Here is a 19,383-nt window from a genome sequence, read left to right as displayed (position 1 = left end):
AGACACATGCATCTCTAAATATACTATTAACTGTATAAAGTCTAAGAATATTTTCCACATCTTAAGGACGATTTTAACCAGCTGATTTTGGAAAGCTTTCACCAGAGAGTGCATCAGCCACTTTGTTAGAAGCTCCTGAAATAAATGAGGAATTCACATCCCAGCTATTGATAAGTAAGTTCTTGCCAGACAGGATGCTATCAAACTAAGTTTCCTTTTACGTCTTCTAGGCACTTCCCTTTCTCTGGAGGTGATAGGCATTATCAGGACAGGATTGTATTCCTAACAGCCCAATAGCACCTTCTTTCAATGTGACCAGTTTGGAATGTAAGGATGTGACCGTTCGCGTCCCAGCTTATGGCTGCCTCTGCTGCTTAGCCAAAGGCCTTAGCCTAAGAACAGGGCCTCAGATGTCACAGTGAGAAAAGGCCTTATACAGGCAGACAGTGATTTTGATTCTTTCTTTCTTTTATACCTCTATAACTAGCTAAATAATAAACATATACCTAAATTCTTAAAATATAGGCCTTTGCAGATAGGCCTGTATATCTATATCCTAACACCTTTCATTGGCAGAAGACTGATTATTGCCCATCTTGAGCCATGGGCCTATGTAATTTTGAAAGAGAAATCCCACACTTTGGGGGAATAGAAAGAAACATGTCTTTTATTGCGCAGCACTATGGAATGTTAGAATAAGTCCCAGGAGGAGATTCATTAATGGGGAGACTGCAAGTGAAATGAGTTGTATGATAAATGCAGTTTATCACATAGATTTTACCATATGTCTGCTATATAAACAATGTTACCATGGTTCCCAAGGTGCAGGGAAAACACTTCTCAGAGATATTCACAAAGACAAAGATTCAAACTGTGACGATAAATGCTTTTAACAGATTTAAGGACTAAAACTTGTAGGAAAAAGATTACATAAAAATTCATCCTTTGTGCTCAAGGAATGAAGGATGAAACAGGTATGCCTCTCCATACTTTCTGTCAGTGCATACCCAGTATGACAAACAGGAGCCTGCACACAGAATGGACTATAACACTTCACCCTTCCCTCCCTACTTCCTGGAAAAACAGTGAGTTTATTCAATTCCTTTGTTGTTCCTTCTCTCATCCTCATAATCGTTTGAGCTCCCACAAATCTGTCCAACTGCTCCCAGGATGTGCTTGTAATATGTAATAGTGTCTTCAAATGTCTTTGATCCTTGCTTTACCTTGTTATTTTTTTTCTTTGTTGCATGCTAAATAGTTGTTTTCCTGGGTTCCGCTATACAGATCCTCATGCCAGATGAGACACTGACAGAGCTCTTTTAACAGTCATGCATCTTCACATAAAAATCATGTATTTCTCCAAAATGGTGCAAGTTTCTCTAGGATCCACTGGAGCAGCAAGCTCTTGCCAAGCCAAAAAAGTGATTGCTTTCTGTGTATGTTAATAAACAGAAATGAACTTTAAAAAACTTTCTTCAGTAACACCAGCTTTTAGTGCAAAATGTGTACCTGTTACTGCTAAATTGCCCCACCCACTCTTGATATTTATCCATTATTGTCATCACATGATTTTAACTTGCCACTCCAAGAATATCTTGAACAGAATTAAAGTACCAGCTACAGAGGAACAGTCTTTCCTCACCCACTGCTCAAATCCTGCCACAAGCATTATTAGTGTCAGATGAAACAGACATGAATCTAGATCTGATCTTGCAGAACGGACCACGGAAGCCCAGATAGAATCTAACTACTGTGGAACTGTGCCACATGCATTATAGTTTCAACGCACTGAATGTATGGGAGACAGTTTTCTAGTCATGCAGTTTCTGATACTGCAGAATGTCTTTTTTTATGGTCTCATAACAGAAGGGCATTCTCATTCTTCATCCTGAAATTACGTCACACTGCTTGGTGGTTGCATAGAAATGCTGTTTTTGCAGGAGTGACTTCCACAGGCTTCTGAACTGTCACTTCCATCCCTTATGATTATCTCTTGCTTTGCTTTGAACATTAATGGAACAAAGCCTTCACTGTCTGCAGTGAGAACAATCCAAGAAGAACCTATAAAGAAATTGAGCATTAAAGAAAATGAATGTACTGATGTGCTTACATACAATATACAATCACACTTTAAAATAGGACGTCCAGCATATTATTCTTCCTTTTCCCCTGCATTAAAACCTTGTCTATACTAGCAGAATTCATATCTGGCAATCCACTGTAAGTGAAGCTTCCTCAATGGTAACATTAATCGAAGTCCTAGTGTACAAAGGCCTCAGGCATTTTTACAAACCCTGAAAAACAAATTCAGTTTTTGCTGATGTCGATGCCCCCTAAGCACCCCCACTTTCCTCCTCAAAACTTTTTTGTCTAGCCTTCCACAGCTAACCTGTGCTCCAATGCCATCTACTTCTGCTCCTCCATCTACTCATTCCCTCCTCCCAAATGATGAAGGAATGACAAAAATTAAAATACAATATTAAGAAACTACCTGTGCTATGTTTGTTTTGGAGATAAATAGAAACTTCCATCTCTAGGGCTTTCAATCCAGCACTGTTCAGCAGCTCTAAATTCTGGTGACATGCAGAAGAAAAAAATGACTTTGTACTTTTTCCCACTCCTAATTATGATTAGGGTGGTCAATTAATCACAGCTAACTCACATGATTAACTCAAAAAAATTAATCATGATTAATCACAGTTTTAATCACACTGTTAAACAATAGTATACCAATTGAAATTTATTAAATATTTTGAATGTTTTTTCTACATTTTCATATATATTATATTCTGTGTTGTAATTGAAATCAAAGTATATTATTTTTGATAACAAATATTTGCACTGTAAAAATGATAAAGAAAAGAAATAGTATTTTTCAATTCACTTCATACAAGTACTGTAATACAATCTCTTTGTCGTGAAAGTGCAACTTACAAATGTAGAATTTTTTGTTACATAACTGCACTCAAAAACAAAACTATGTAAAACTTCAGAGCCTACAAGTCCACTCAGTCTGACTTCTTGTTCAGCTAATCGCTAAGACAAGCAAGTTTGTTTACATTTAAAGGAGATAATACTGCCCTCTTCTTATTTACAATGTCACCAAAAAGTAAGAACAGGCATTTGCAAGGCACTTTTGTAGCCAGCATTGCAAGGTATTTACGTGCCAGATATGCTAAACATTTGTATGCCCCTTCATGCTTCAGCCACCATTCCAGACGACATGCTTCCATGCTGATAACGCTCATTAAAAAAGTAATGCATTAATTAAATATGTGACTGAACTCCTTTGGGGTGTGTGTGTGGGGGGGAATTGCATGTCCCCTGCTCTGTTTGACCCACATTCTGCCATATATTTCATGTTATAGCAGTCTCAGATGATGACCCAGCACATGTTGTTCATTTTAAGAACACTTTCGCTGCAGATTTCACAAAACACAAAGAAGGTACTGATGTGAGATTTCTAAAGATAGCTACAGCACTCACCCAACATTTAAGAATCTGAAGTGCCTTCCCAAAATCTGAGAGGGATGAGGTGTGGAGCATGCTTTCAAAAGTCTTAAAAGAGCAACACTCCAATGCAGAAACTACAGAACCCGAACGACCAAAAAAGAAAATCTGCTGGTGGCATCTGACTCAGATAATGAAAATGAACGTGCGTCTGTCTGCACTGCTTTGGATCATTATCGAGCAGAACCATCATCAGTATGGATGCATATCCCCTGGAATGGTGGTTGAAGCATGAAGGGACATATGAATTTTCAGCGCATCTGGCAGGTAAATATCTTGCGATGCCGGCTTCAACAGTACCATGAGAACACCTGTTCTCACTTTCAGGTGATGCTGTAAACAGGAAGTGGGCATTATCTCCTGCAAATGTAAACAAATTTGTTTGTTTGAGCGATTGGCTGAAGAAGAAGTAGGACTCAGTGGACTTTGTTTTATTTTTGAATGTAGTTTTTTTAGTACATAACTGTACATATGTAAGTTCAACTTTCATGATAACGAGATTGCACTACAGTACTTGTATTAGGTGAATTGAAAAATACTGTTTCTTTTGTTTTTTTTACATATACTTGTAATCAAAAATAAATATAAAGTGAGCACTGTACACTTTGTATTCTGTTTTGTAATTGAAATCAATATATTTGAAAATGTAGAAAACATCCAAAAATATTTAAATAAATGGCATTCTATTATTGTTTAACAGTGCGATTAATCACAATTAATTTTTTTAATTATGTGATTAATCATTATTTATTTTTTTAATCACTTGACAGCCCTAATTATGATATAAAGAAGTCTTGAAAGGGTTTTGTTTTTGTATGTCTGGTTTTTACTATTGCTTGGTTTTTACCTTAGAAATATCAGGACTGTCAAGTCTTGTTCTTAGTGGGTTTGTGGGATGACTTGTTAGAGGTCTCAGAAATGGGGATTTTGAGCTTTCGTAGTCCTTAGTTGAAGAGGTGGGTTGTTGAATCTCTGACAAAGATGTCTTTTCTCCCAAGTGTTTCTCGGGCATTTATATTAAATAGGTGATAACAATAACAAGATTTTTAAACTGACTGAATAAAAATCACTTCTCCTCTCAATTAATTATGTTTCACCTATATAGTATTTCTGATATCGTAAACCTATTAGCTCTCCAGTTGTCCAAAGTTTCTCATGAAAATATAGGGTAGACAGATCTGAATTTCTAATGTTTTTTTTTAAAAAAAAAGAAAAAGCAGAAAAAAAAAGAAGAAATAAAGAAAGAAAATCAAAACCATTCAGGCTTGCTTCATGCATCATATAGACGCAGAAAAGAATACTAACCTATTTTCTTTCCTTTGTAAGTCACCTTTTAAAATAAAGCAATATTTACTGTGTTTGTTTACTGCTAGTGGGTCTTTTCCCTAATGGGCTACCTATTTGTTATCGGAAGACATAACATACACATATATAACGATTTGTCTGTATATCCTTTGTTTTATTTAGTTGGACATTTCAGAAGAAAGAGCACTGACAGCAGTACCACTCTGGGAACCTCTGTGTGCCATATTATTGATAAGGCCTACTTGTCCCGTTATTATGGAATAGAGGACCTTGAATAGCATCTTTGGTAGGCTATGTTTCATTGTGTATATTTTGATAGTTCTTATAAATTTACTTTTCTACTCAAAATGAAAAAGATTATGGAAAAAGGAAGTGTAAAAACCCTAAAACCCTGTGCTTGATTTTTTTTTCAGTTGCAACATCGTGTATTTGGCAAAGCAAAATCACCTTTCCTTATGTTATTAACTAAGTACTTTCACAAGCTGCTTCACTATTTCATGTTGTCATGTCACCTATAACATCATAAGAAGATTGTCATTCCCAGCCATGAACATTTAATCTTTTTCTGTTAATACCTTCTTTCTAATTCTGGACAGATTTTGGAGTCTATAAACTAGAGGGCTGTAATTGGAAATGCTGCCACACAAACCAACAGAACGGTATTATCAACCAAACTGATAAAACCTGCTTTTTTATTCTCTTGTGAGTTTTTATCCCCATTCATTTGAAAGTTTGAAAAAATCAAAACAATTGCAATAAGTTAACACTCGTGTTATATTATATCCCACAAAATGTTTTGTTACTTAGAGATAGGGTGGTGCAAAAAGTAATCTTAAAAATACTCCTTTACTTTACATAATTATTACAGATGACCTGCAGAAGACTGAGACCTCCAAATATGTGCTGTTACCAATGCTGTATTTGACAGGCTGTATTTAGTGAGGGTAATGGCATTATGCTACTGGACTTGAAGCACAGGGCAAGGCTAAGTTCATTCCTGATGTAATTCCATTCATTTCAGTGGGTTTGCATCAGTATGAATTTGGCCCACTGTTGCAGATTAGCATTTCAAAATGTTCATTCAAAAGAAAAAAAAATGGAAACCATCGCTGCAAACTAAGGACATTTGTCAAAGTGTCCCATCAAATTATGTGGCATTAGAGGATGGGATGGTGCTGAGTAACATTTCTGTTAACCCTTCAGTGCACTTTTTGTGTTCTGTTGCAAACTGGAAAATCACCCCACATTCGTAGTACAGTCTGCTAATGTTCACAAACATGTCACTTGTGCCCAGGCCATCTCATGGTTTTGTGTCAAAACTATGCAAAACTTGTGGTTTTACAGAGTTTCAATGCAAAACTAGGTGAAACTCAGCAATTTTGATGGATTATACTTTGAGCTTTGTAGCTCACCTGAATCCCAGACTCAAAGGAAAACTCAGGGAGTGCAACCTGCCCCCACTCCCGGTCAGTTCTTCAATTGATTGAAGAATCACATAAATCCCTCTGCTCTGAATCTGGTAAATTTTGCATGGTTTGAGAGGGATTCTTGGTTCAACAATTCCCTTTGCTCTTTCAAAAAAGGAGTCCATTTGTAAGAGTGTAACAGCACACTGGACAGAAGAGACATCTGTAGGTGCTTCTGTGTTGTGGCATTTGTCTTCTGTAAAACCTGGGGCATCAAAATGAAGAGTGTTGATGTTAACTAAATTATCAGCCTTTCTTGTTCATTTTCATAATCTCTCCATGTCTTTTTTTTTTTTTTAAATTAAACAGGTGAATTTGGTGCTCTTAAAATCAAGAACTGGTAGTGCTGGCCAAAGATGGGAATTCATCACCTCCTCCCCATGCTAAAGCCACTTTGTGTTGCTGCAGAGGGATCTCTCTGAAAATACCAATTCCACAGAGGGCCTCCCCAGCAGGTGAACAGTTGGCATAGTTGGCTCTACTCCACCACCTGCAGCCACCTCCAGTACAAGAGGTATGCTGACAGAGGGAGAGATGTTTTATGTCCCACCCATGCTTGGCTGCTGGAGCTACTCAGAGAGATCACTGCAGCCAGGGTAAAAGTTAAGGCAGCCCAAAACCAAACCAGTTTCAGGGAGACACCATTCTCAGTTTTTGCACTGATCTCAGCATCAGCACCAGGATGAATCAGGTCTAGTGTAAGCAGGTGCTGTGCAGATTTTCCTACACTGGTCTGTCCTCACTGACAGCATCTGTGCCATCCCTCTGCTGGTCTCTGTTTAGCGGTAAGTTGCCAATCATAGCATATTACAGTCAGGAAGGTTTCTTAGGTACAGAATGGAAGTTTTGGTCAAAATGAGAGAGAGAGAGTCCCACCCCAGAACTGCCAATAGCCTGGTAGATGTGGGAGAGCCAAGCTCAAGTACCTCAAGTATCTGATTCAGAGCAGGGATTTAAACCTAGGTTTCCCTCATCCCAGGTGAGTGCCCTAACCAATAGGCTATTGGAGCCAGGATTGCTTTTGCTCTCTGAAAATTTTTGAAATGTTGAAAATTTTCATGGGACAGAAAAATCATCTCCCACCCAGCTCTAATTATGAGGAATATTTTTATTTGTTGGTGGTAACTGGGTGGGGAGGTAGGAATTTATTGTTGGGTGTCCCTGTGGGAGGGAAGCCACTCAAAGAGATCACAGCTACAGACCAAGGCAAACGTTTATAATATATATAACATATGATAAATCCAGCCACTGAAATCATTTCAGAGGAGAGGGGGGGAAATACATGCCCTGCGGTGGCTAAGAAGCTGATAAACATTTACAGATAAGGATTAGATAGTTCATGGACCAGGGAGAAGATTTTCTTGGATCCTCCCCATCTTTACAAATAAATCACTGGTGGAAGGTAAAAAGAGAAGAGTTTGGCAGTTTAGAACACTGGGTTCCTGTACTAATTTTAGATTACACTAATCCCAAGAATTTCCAGACATAAAAAGTTTAATATCCTAGGAATTGATTCCCCCCACCCCCTGCCCCATATCATCAGGTACATGGCATGTTTGTGGAAGAGGGTAAAGGGGTAAGGATGCCAAAAGGCTTTAAAAGGAAGCATCCCTGTTTCCAAAGAACTTTGTGTCCTGATTATTTTCTCTGTCTCCCTCCACAGAGGAATCTAACTGATTGCTCTGGTTTGGGGACAGCACGGCAGGGCACGCTTGCTCTTGCCTCTGCTCAAGTCCACGAACAGCTCAGCAACATTTTTGCTGGTAAAACACCCTATACAATTTACAATATTTATAATTTACAATATCGCTTTCCACCACCCTTATACTCTGTGCAGCCTTACTTACACCTACTGTCCTAGGGAGTCTTCAGCTCCTGAGGTAAGCAGGGAAGAACAATCTCTCCCTCCCTCTCTCTATCTGCTTCCTTCCATCCCACTTCCTTCCTGTGCCTTTTGTACCATTTGCCTAATGGCCTAATTAGCCTCTTCGTTCTCCCCAGCCCATCAATCAGGCACAACTCTTCTTAATGAGGTCTGCTCTGGAGTAATTAATTAGAGCTGCAGTGACCAGAGTGCTGGCTCAGGTGCTGTTGCCCAGCACTCTGTCACAGGCATCGATGCAATCATCCCTAACATTTAAGTAATTTTGGGAGATGTTCTGGCAGGGGTGCTGGAACAATTTTTATAGGGGGGCGGTGATGATGGAAACCATGTATTTGGTGTTTGTTATTACTACTTCAAGCCAGCACTACTACCTTCTGCCATGTTTCAGACGACAAAAACAAGGGCTTATTGGGAAAAATGTCAAAATACCTATATATGTTTCCAAGTATAACTCTGATATTGAAAATGTTGTCTGTAACCCAGCCACCAGAAATAAACAGAACTTACCATGTTTCATTTCAATAATGGGTAGATCAAAAAGCTGCTGGACTAAATTCAGATGGATCTTGCCATCACAAAGGAGAACAGTTTTTGTTTCTTCAGCAACAGCTCCATTTGAGAAATACTTCTTCGGACACATACAAGTAAAAAAAAGGTCATGTTAGAATACTAGCCACTTTTTACTTCAAGAATCAGACCCTCCAGCTCCTTTATCATTTTGGGTTTTCATCTTCTCTTTACTTCCAACAATGTATCTATATATTTATGGTAACATGGCACCCATATCTAACTGCAATATTATAGTACTGTCTCACCAGTCCCAAGTAGAAAGGGACTCATTTGGCTTCCAGCTCCTTAGAGTCATGTCTGCAGGTTGTAGCCTTTTATTTTATTTAAAGTGAATTTTATAACATGGTATTACATCACCATGGATTCAGCTCTGGCAGCCACAGTTTCAAGCTTAACAGAGTGAAAGTCACCTCTGACACTTGCTTCAGAGTTAGAGTCTCTAGTAACACATAAAGACCAAGGGTAGTGACCATACATACATTCACCAGTACAAAGTCTTGTCTATTTTATAAGTTTTATCTTATGATTTCCAAGCATATAGAAATTCTGTAGAGACCTATGCACAAGTTACAAATATAGTTATACAGTAACTCCTCGTATAATGTTGTAGCTATGTTCCTGAAAAATGCGACTTTAAGCGAAACGATGTTAAGTGAATCCAATATCCCCATAAGAATTAATGTAATTAGGGGAATTTAGGTTCCAGGGAAATTTTTTTCACCAGACAAAAGACTATATTTTATATATATATATACACACACAGTATAAGTTTTAAACAAACAATTTAATACTGGTACACAGCAATGATTGTGAAGCTTTGTTGAGGTGGTGGAGTCAGAGCCTCACACTCTACAAGGTAGTACAAATGGAGGGAGGAGAGACAGCATGGCAGACAGAGACAAAGACACAAGTACGCTGACCCCACTCTTAAGAACATTGCCTTGTTAAGTAGATCAGCAAGTTGAGACAGAAGCTGCTGCCAGGAAACTCCCACCGTCCTGAGCCCTGTCGTGTCCCCCCTCCCCCCGCAGCTCTATGGAAATGGGGTAAGCGGGGGGCAGAAGCAGGGGGGAGGGGGACACACTGACATTAGCCCCCGTCTTCCTCCCCCCCGCCCCCGCCGCACAGCAAGCAGGAGGCTCCGGGGAGCAGCTCCAAGGCAGAGGGCAGGAGCAGCACATGGCAGTGGGGGGAGAGACAGCTGAACTGCCGGCAATTGACAGCCTGCTGGGCAGCTGCCACACAAGGAATGTAGGGGAACGTGGAGCTGATAGGGGGGCTGCCGGCACACCCTGGTTCCAAGCCCCCTCCAGCTCGCTGCAACGGGCTGCTCTTTCTGCCAGCAGTGGACAAAGCAGGCAGCTGCCAAACAATGTTATAAGAGAGCATTGCACAACTTTAAATGAGCATGTTCCCTAATTGATCAGCAACGTAACAACAAAACAAAGTTAACCGGAACAACTTTAAGTGAGGAGTTACTGTACTTGCATTCTTAACAACAGTGTTAGGGTCTGATGGATCTCTCATGGCTTGATCATCAGTAGAGGAATGGTTCCTGCTGAAGTTTCCCAAGGGAGCTCAGTTTTCCCATTCTGGGCATTCCCTTTTTATAATGTGATTCTGTCTTCACCTATATTCTGCGTGTGTCCATAAAAGTGTCCACCCTCTTTTCTCTTATTGCTTGGTGTCCCCTGGAAACTTAAGAGACCCCAATTTTCTATAGGCTGTGTAAGTTTCCTTTGTTCTCATTAGCATTGATGCACAACCTGTATCCCGTGGTTTAAGACACGTCTGAGTTAGATGCGCCTTTACAGTATTTTTATGATCTGATATTAATCTTCTGAGTAATTTTGTGCAATTTTACCAGTTGGTACCTCTTTTCCCATAGTCTTAGGGCATCAGGTTATTTCTCAGTCACTTAAGTCATTGTTTCTTGTCTCCAACACCTAAAATAGCTAAGCTAAAGTCTTGCAGGCCTCAAGCTACAGGTCTTGTATTTCAGTTTGTCTTACTCATGTCTACTTGGTTGTTTCCTTACTTACTCAGTTCCTCTAAATACTGATCAATCTTATACATTTATAATCCTACAAATTAACTCTAATTAACAAACAATGAATATATGTAACATAACAAATTGATTAATCATAACATCACACAATAAATGGATACGAAACTAAAATCATTGGCTACAACGTGCAGCTCAAAACTGCACTGACTTCTTTGATGCTATATTGCCTTGCAAATGTAATACTCTTGGGGGAATTCAGCGTCACTGCACATGCACAGAATTTATGTCCCCCGCAGATTTCTTTGCTTCCCCGCAGAAAAATGACTTTCTGACAGGGAAGCAAAGGGAAACCACAAGAGTGGTCATGCAACCTTTCCCAGCAGTATGTTTCGGGTGTCCAGGGCAGCCAGCAGAGAGGTAAATCACGATAGGGCAGGGGGAGGACTGGGGAAGACCCAGCTGGTGGCTCCTATCCTGCGCTAGGCTCAGGGCTGGAGAGGACAGGACTTCCTCTTCCCCTGCATGGCATCTGGAGCTGGGTCAGACCCAACCCCAGATTTCTCTCCCAGCTTCAGGAAGCTCTGCAAACTCCCTCCCCGCACACTTCCTGCATCCATCGCTCCTCAGCTGCAGGGGGAGGGCTCCCTGTACAGGGAGCTGCTCCACTATCCACCCAACGCCTGTGCATCCAGACCTACTCATACCAAGACCTTCCCACCAAGCCTCACACACCCCTCACTCAGAACTCCCCTGATAAGCCCCACTCCCCCTGCACCTGGACCACCCCAATAAGACACCCGGATCCCCACCCCACCGAGCCCCAACCAGCTGAACCTGGATTCCCACCCCACTGAGCCCCAGTTCTCCAGCATCTAGACTCCCCAGTGAGCTCCCCACACCCAGACCCCCTGCCAAGTTATGTCCCCACACACCCAGATGCCCCCCTCCCTGGTAAGCCCTAACTACCTTCACCTGGACCTCCCTGCAGAGTCCCATTACCGTTGCATGCAGAACTCCATACAACAAGTCCCTCAACACTTGGATCCAGCCTTGCTGAGCCTGCCTGCCCCACACCTGGTGCACCTGGCATGGAGATGCAGGACCCAGGTGTGTTTCTGGGGCAGGCCCGATCATTGCGCTGTATCAGAGTTGGGTGCAGCCTCACCGCTGAGTCTGTGTCCAGGGTGTTGGGGGGGAACTGCACAGTGATCTCCCACCTCTGTGCAGCCGGTGACCTGTCTTCCCCAATGCTATGCTGGGCCTCCACATTTATTTGACAAATAAAATTTGCAGAATTTTTTTGCTGCGAAATTTTAATTTTTTTAGCACAGAATGCCCTCAGGAGTATGTAATATACTGAGCCATGTGTATAAGTGTCTATTGTCCTCTTCTGGGTGAATTTCAATGCTGCTTAAGTGGGTGTGATCCTGTCATCTATTAGTGATTGGCCTACGGAGCTTACAAGCCTAATGCTACTACAACTAATAAGCAGTCTCCTTAATTCCTGTTGTACATGTGTGTGTGTTTATCGAACAGAATATCTTTGGTCACACATTTGGCCCCAATACAATCCATCTGCACAGCTCTGGCAGAACAGAGGGACTGTAGAGCTGCCCTAATCAGGGCCCTAATCAGGGCAGCTGCCCTAATCAGGCAGTCTTGGCAAGTCTATTATAGCTTTCTAAGCAGGGGTGGAACTTACACTGGGAGTCAAACCAGCCAACCAGAGAATGGGGGAGTATAAAGATGGTATTCAGTCAGCCTGGTCCTCCTCTTTGGTTCTGTGCTGAGTGGAGTTTAGCTGGACTAAGGCCTCTGAATTCTGTTCCTACTGATGACCGCACATTTTGGTCCAGATCCACAGATATATTTAGGCTCCCAACTTTCATCAAAATCAATAGAAGTTAGGAGCCTAAATACCTTTGTGGGTCTGAGCCCAAGTCCACAAGACCACAGCATGAGGAATCACCTGATGATTGTAAAATCTAAGCAGCAACGTAATTGATAGATATGCTTATATTTAATTTGCTGTCCACTATTATCTAGAGACAAATTTCAGCATTACTGCTTTTCAAGTGACTCTCTGCCATTATTAAATATCTATGGTTTGGATTATTTCCTCCTAAAACCTACTCCTGTATTTTTCCACTTTGAAGCTCACTTTATTTCCTGCCCTTATTTTCCATTTCTTTAGAACCTATTTTATTCCTCTGGCATCACTTGTGGTTGCAACACCTCCCAATTTAACATAATCTTCTTATTTAATTAATATGCTGTTGACCCCCTCTGCCTCCAATTTTCCTTTTGTATATTCAGCATGAAACCAACTGCAGCACTGTATCATTTTAGGACAGAAAGAAGAGACACCATCTTCCCTAAACTTAATTTGGGTTCTGCTCTAGTTAGTGTTTGCACTTATTATCCTTTGATATTTCTTCTTGATCTCAAACTTCTTTTTAAATCAGTTCACAGCTGCATCTTCTATTTCTGTATTTAGTAATCTGTTTCACATGTTAATTAACCTTTGGTTTAAATAAATGTCTCCTAATCTCTTTTAATGCTCAATTCTTAGTTTCCATTCAAGCTCTCTTGCTGCTTTTGATTCTGTTCAGATCTCAAACAGTTTTGCTGCAGCCACATGCTCTATACCACATAACATCTTATGCTGCATCCACGTGCGCTTTACCCTGCAGCATTTTAAACCCTTCTTAAACCACATAGTATCTTTTCTTTCATTGCAGCACATTAAATCCTCCTGGCTTTCACGTAACCACACTGGATTATAAATACCATCTCAATGCCTCTGAACTTCTATGAAATTACCTTTCCCCCATTCTATTTTAAATAACTCATGCAGATGAGTAGTTTAATATTATTTAATTTGTGTATTATGGTTGCTCTGAGAGGTCCTATTAGGATAGGCACTGTACAAATGTCTCTAAATTAAAAAAAAAAATCCCTGCAGATATTTGTACTCTTGTCCCCATGCTAAAAATAATTAGCAATTTGTTATTGTGTAATGACTGGAAGAAAAAAAATCCAAGTAATTTGAAATACTTCAAATAAATCCCTTTTTAGTCTTTTCCTTTCTGATCTTAAACGACTGATAATTTCTTTAATCTTTATTTGAAGCCATAATTTATTAGACCTCCCCGCTGATCATTTTAGTTCCCCTCAAGTTCTTCCTTTTGTTTTTAGTAATACTATATTGTACTTAGATTTATACATGTAACCCTTCTGCCCGTCAGAGTTGGCAGCAACAAGGGCCGGGTTCAATATCTAGGGGTTCCATTCCAATAACACAATGCAAACCGGCTCGAGCCCCCACCCAGTGACCTGGGAAAAATATATACCACCCCCGCTGGGCGCCTCCAAGAGGCAATACTTCCCCTCTCGCAAGCACATAGTCTGAGTGTAGCAAAAGTCTTTTAATAACAGAGAGAAACAATGTGGCATTATGTTGGGGAAACACCCCCAACAGGATTCATAACACAACCCATGAGCAAAAACAACCCCACCCCAGGCAAATTGGGGCATGCCCTTTTCCCTTTGGTTCTTGAGTCCAGCAACCCCAAATCACCCAAAGTCCCAAAAGTCCAATGCCCCAAAAGTCTCTGTCCCTGGTCAGGGCAGCCCCAGAGTTCGAAAGTTTATCGGCGGAGCTTTACCTCCCAACCTGGGTGGAAATGGGACGGGGTAAGAGGCACCTTACGTGATCTGAAGCTGACCGCCCCATAGCTCCATAGCGGCGCTCCGCCAGCCGCCCCACGAACTCCTTCGCTCAGCTGCGCTCCGCTCCGCCAGCCGCCCCACAAACTCCCTCGCTCAGCTGCGCTCCGCTCCGCCAGCCGCCCCACGAACTCCTTCGCTCAGCTGCCCCACGAACTCAGCTCCACGGCCCACAAGCAGCTCCTGCCATCCACACACTGCTCCGCGTCGAATTGCTTCACCAGCCGTCCCGCAAACTGCTCCACAATATATCTTCAGGCTCCCCCACTACTTAACACAACACTCAGTGATTTCAGCTCTTAGGTGAATTCAGCTTATAGTAGGGGAGCCCCAGTGCTGGTGCACTGTCAGCCCAAAGTGAGCTCAGCAGCCTATAACTAGACTTCTAACGAAATCAAAATTAGCTCTGATATTCCACAGTGGAGAGAGGAGGAAGTGCAATCAGCATGTAAGGCCCTCACCAAGGGGCCCATGCCACCAAGTACTACTACTTGTCCCCAGCCTCTCTCCATTCACACAGTTTTGGAACCCATGACCCTTGCCTAGCGAGTGCTACTTAGTTGATGGTGAATCCCTCCATCATAACAAAAGGCCACGTACAGTTCCAAGCACAGTTCCCATAATCAGGGTAATAACAATTTATTCTTCCTGCCCCAATAACAGAGACACTGGGGATCCCACAGCAGCCAAAGTGACCATTTGGGCAGCTATGGTCTCATTCTAGGCGTGGTGGGTGTGCCTATGCAAATGAGATCGGCCCCTGAAGTTCTTTTCCACAACTTGCCACACCTCACCACCAGATGTCAGGGTGGAGCTCATCCTGACACTGCTTACATCCTCCCCCCAGCCGAGACTTTGTCGTCCCGACAAATCACACTCCCTTTATACCAACTCATTGGTTTCCTCCAAAGGGCCTCAGGAAGCCCACTTTAGCTTCCACAAGCCTGTGTGCTATATGTATTGGCTCCTCACTAGTCACCCCAGGTGCATCATAAGTTAACCGTTTCACTGGTCTTATCACCCTGTCTCGTCTATTGAGAATCTCTGTTGCCGAGGTAGGGGGAACATCCTCTTGAGTGACGGATGGAGAGGCTTCCCTGGAGGGTCCCTCGGCTACTGGCGTAGGCCCCTGCACTCCTAGTTCTAACGCTGGAGGGTCCAAGGTGCCCAGGACATCCTCTACCTGTCTGTCCCCATTGTCCAATAACCTGTGTGTGTCATCACAGGGGGGTCTCATCAGCAGCACCGGGGTATCAGAAATGGGCCTAAATAGTTCCGCCATTGGGTTTAGGGCGGAAGAGGGAAAACTCTCGTTTGGTTCAGCTGATCGAGACTGAAATCTTGTCTCCATCCCAGGATACACCAGGGTTGTGTCTTCCTCCTCAGACTCACTCTCAGATGTGCAGAATAGGGGTAAGTTAGCTGCAGGGGGCCCACTGTCTGTGTTGGATGGCGGCTTTGGTCTAGCACCTCTGTTCTGCCCGGCGGCCCTGCCGTGGCCCATCTCACAAGGGGTGCTTACCAATTCCCCCACAGGGAGCAAAAGGTTTCTATGCACCGTCTTTATTTGCCCTGGACCGTCTTCAGGTTTGATCTTGTAGACTGGCAGATCTCCCAGCTTTTCCATCACCAGGTAAGGTATTGCCTTCCATCTGTCAGCTATCTTGTGTTTGCCAGCAATACCCAAATTTCGCAGCAGGACTCTGTCCCCCGGCTGGAGCTCCTGCGAACGCACTCTAGCATCATATCGATGTTTGTTGCGGTCTGCGTTCTTCCGAGCCGCAGCGGTAGCTAAGCGATAAGCATCCCGCAGCTTTTCTCTTAGTCGGGATACATACTGCTGATGAGTTTCATAGCTATCTCCATCCTCTGATACACCAAAGCACAAGTCTATGGGTAATCTTGGTTCTCGCCCAAACATCAAGAGATATGGGGTGACTCCCGTAGCATCGTTCTTTGTGGCATTGTAGGCATGCACCAGAAATGCGACATGCTGGCTCCAGGTTGCCTTCTGCTCTGGTCGCAAAGTTCCCAACATATCTAATAGGGTTCGATTGAACCTCTCGGGCTGAGGATCACCTTGGGGGTGATAAGGCGTTGTCCTAGACTTTTTAATTCCTGCTATCTTCAGCACCTCCTTCAGAAGGTGACTCTCAAAATCCCGCCCCTGATCAGAGTGTATCCGAGCCGGGAATCCATAGACTGAGAAATATTTGTCCCACAATACTCGAGCAATGGTGGTGGCCCTCTGATCACGTGTGGGATATGCTTGTGCATACCGTGTAAAATGGTCAGTCACTACTAGAATGTTTCCAACATTCCTCTTGTCTACCTCCACAGACAAGAAATCAATGCATACCAACTCCAAAGGTTTGTTGCTGGTGATGTTCTTGAGATATGCAGCCCTCGTGGGCAGAGTTTTCCTTTGAACACATCGAGCGCAAGTCTCACATTTCCTGCGAACATCTTCAGCCATTCGGGGCCAATAGAACCTACTACGAATAAGTTCCAGGGTCCTCTCCATCCCTAAATGCCCAAAGTCATCATGCAGGGCCCTCATGGCCAGGGCTCTGTACTTTTTTGGCAGTACTAGTTGTGCTCGTCGTTTTTGTAAAGGGTCAGTGGTCATTCGGTGTAGCACTCCCTGAATCAGTTTTAGTTTGGTCCATTCTCTCAATAGTAGTTTACCCTCCGGGTTAGGTGGGACAACCGCAGCTGGGCTTCGCCCCTCCCTTTTGGCAAGTAGTGTATCACGAATGTCAATATCTTGCCGCTGGGCTTCTTGCCAGTCAGCCGCATTGAGCATGGGCAAAGGAGATTGGTCTAATGCAATATAGTTCACCGAAGCAGAAGGCATGCATTCAGGGGGCAGGCCCAAAGCTTCTGCAACACATCCCTGAAAGTCTTCACGGGCCTCTGGCTCTCGGCGACTCACACTGCAAATAGCTCTCACTCCATCTGTGGGTATCACAGCAACTTCTGGAGCCTGCGGACGCCTGGACAATGCATCTGCATCTACATTGCTTCTCCCTGATCGGTACTGAATGCTGAACTCATAGCTAGCCAAGGCGGCCACCCATCTCTGCCCTGTAGCATCCAGCTTAGCACTTGTTAACACATAAGTCAGTGGATTGTTGTCTGTCCACACCTGGAACTGAGCACCATACAAGTAGTCTCGAAATTTCTCAGTGATGGCCCATTTCAAGGCCAAAAACTCCAGCTTGTGGGTGGGATAGCGAGTTTCACTATCAGACAATCCTCGGCTGGCAAAGGCTACCGGTTTACATTTGCCTTCCACTTCCTGGTACAGGACTGCTCCCAGACCCTCCAAACTGGCATCAGTATGCAGGATAAATGGTTTGCTTGGGTCAGCAAAAACTAGGACTGGAGCATGAGTTAGGCAAGTAATGATTTCTCGAAAAGCCCTTTCACATCTCTCATCCCACCGTGGCCCAAATGGTGCAAAGGGGCCATTGTGTCTCTGCACAGGAGGCTTTGGGGACCTCCCCTTATTCTTGGACTTAGATTTGTTCTTGCTGGACTGATGTCCCCTGGTAAGATCATTCAGAGGCTTTACAATCGTAGCATAGTTTTTCACAAATCTGCGGTAGTAGCCACTAAATCCAAGGAAGGTCTTGAGTTCTCTGTAGTTACTTGGACGTGGCCATGTAGTGAGTGCTTCTATTTTATCAGGATCGGTACTCACACCTTCTTGGGACACAATGTGACCCACATACTTCACTGAGGTTCTGCAGAACTGGCATTTGTCAATTGAAAGCTTCAGACCATAATCCTCCAACCTATCAAGCACTTTAAGAAGTCTTTCTTCATGCTCCTCTAAGGTTCTTCCAAACACAATCAGGTCATCCAAATAAACTAACACTTGCAGTAAATTCATGTCTCCCACAACTTTCTCCATGAGACGTTGAAAGGTGGCAGGTGCTCCAGAAATCCCTTGGGGCATGCGTTCGAACTGATAAAACCCTAATGGGCAGATGAAGGCTGTCTTCTCCTTATCTTCTTCTCCCAGAGGGATCTGGTAGTATCCACTTCGAAGATCCAACACAGAGAACCACTGGCTTCCCAGCAAACAGTCTAAGGCGTCTTGCACTCGAGGCATAGTGTACTGGTCGACCACAGTACGGCTGTTTAGGGTGCGGTAGTCAATACACATCCGGATTTTCCCATTCTTTTTGCGGACTACCACAATGGGTGAGGCGTATGGGCTGCGGGACTCTGTAATGATGCCATTCGCAGCCAGCTCCTGAAGATGATGTCGCACATCTTCCATCTCAGAGAGAGCAATCTTCCTAGATCTCTCCCTGAAAGGTCGAGAGTCATGTAGTCTGATATTGTGCTCTACTCCTTTTGCACATCCCACATCCCACTCATGCAGTGAGAACACCTTGGATCTTTCACAAAGTTTCTTCCTCAGGCGATCTTTCCAGTCCTCGGACACTGGTGAATCTCCAAAGTCAAACTTTGCTGGGTCTATTGCCGAAACTGGAGTTTCATACTGGGGTTTTACAATCGACTCAGGCTCAAAGAGGTCTGCTATCTTTTGTCCTTGCTTCACAAAAATATCACGACTCGTTTCATTAGCAATCAGTATAGTCACCCTTTCCTGGGCTTCAGCAGGTAGGGTTATGACTCCACTGGGGACCAGCACTCCTTCAGGGAGCTCTCCTCCCATCGGCTGCTCTATCATTGCTAACGTCCCTTTACTGCCTTTCAGACAGGTACTCATGACAAGCACTTCTTGCTCCGTCCTTGCAGGCACTACTAAGGGGGTTGTGCCCGCGTACTTCAGTGCCCCAAGCGGTAGCTCAGATGTGTCCCTTTTAGCGCTCTCAATTTTCCTATAGGCTTCAGCACAAAGCGTATGGATCATCAGGGTATTCAGGTACTGG

General features: G+C 43.2%; 1 protein-coding gene across 1 annotated transcript in view; it reads right to left on the bottom strand.

Annotated features, from left to right (window-relative positions):
* Window positions 1–1,894: 1,894 nt before the first annotated feature.
* The window catches only part of WDCP (WD repeat and coiled coil containing), a 38,107-nt gene continuing 20,618 nt past the window's right edge, over window positions 1,895–19,383 (bottom strand). Inside the window, exons 2-3 of the mRNA XM_073335351.1 lie at window positions 8,674–8,794; window positions 1,895–2,061 (exon numbers count right to left, since the gene is read on the bottom strand). Of these exons, the coding sequence (XP_073191452.1) occupies window positions 1,895–2,061; window positions 8,674–8,794 (288 nt within the window). The remainder of the gene's footprint in view (window positions 2,062–8,673; window positions 8,795–19,383) is intronic.

This window comes from Lepidochelys kempii, chromosome 3 (assembly GCF_965140285.1).
Source record: "Lepidochelys kempii isolate rLepKem1 chromosome 3, rLepKem1.hap1, whole genome shotgun sequence".
NCBI lineage: Eukaryota > Metazoa > Chordata > Testudines > Cheloniidae > Lepidochelys > Lepidochelys kempii.
The sequence above is the reverse complement of the archived record's forward strand: the minus strand, read 5'-3'. Positions and strand labels throughout refer to the sequence as shown.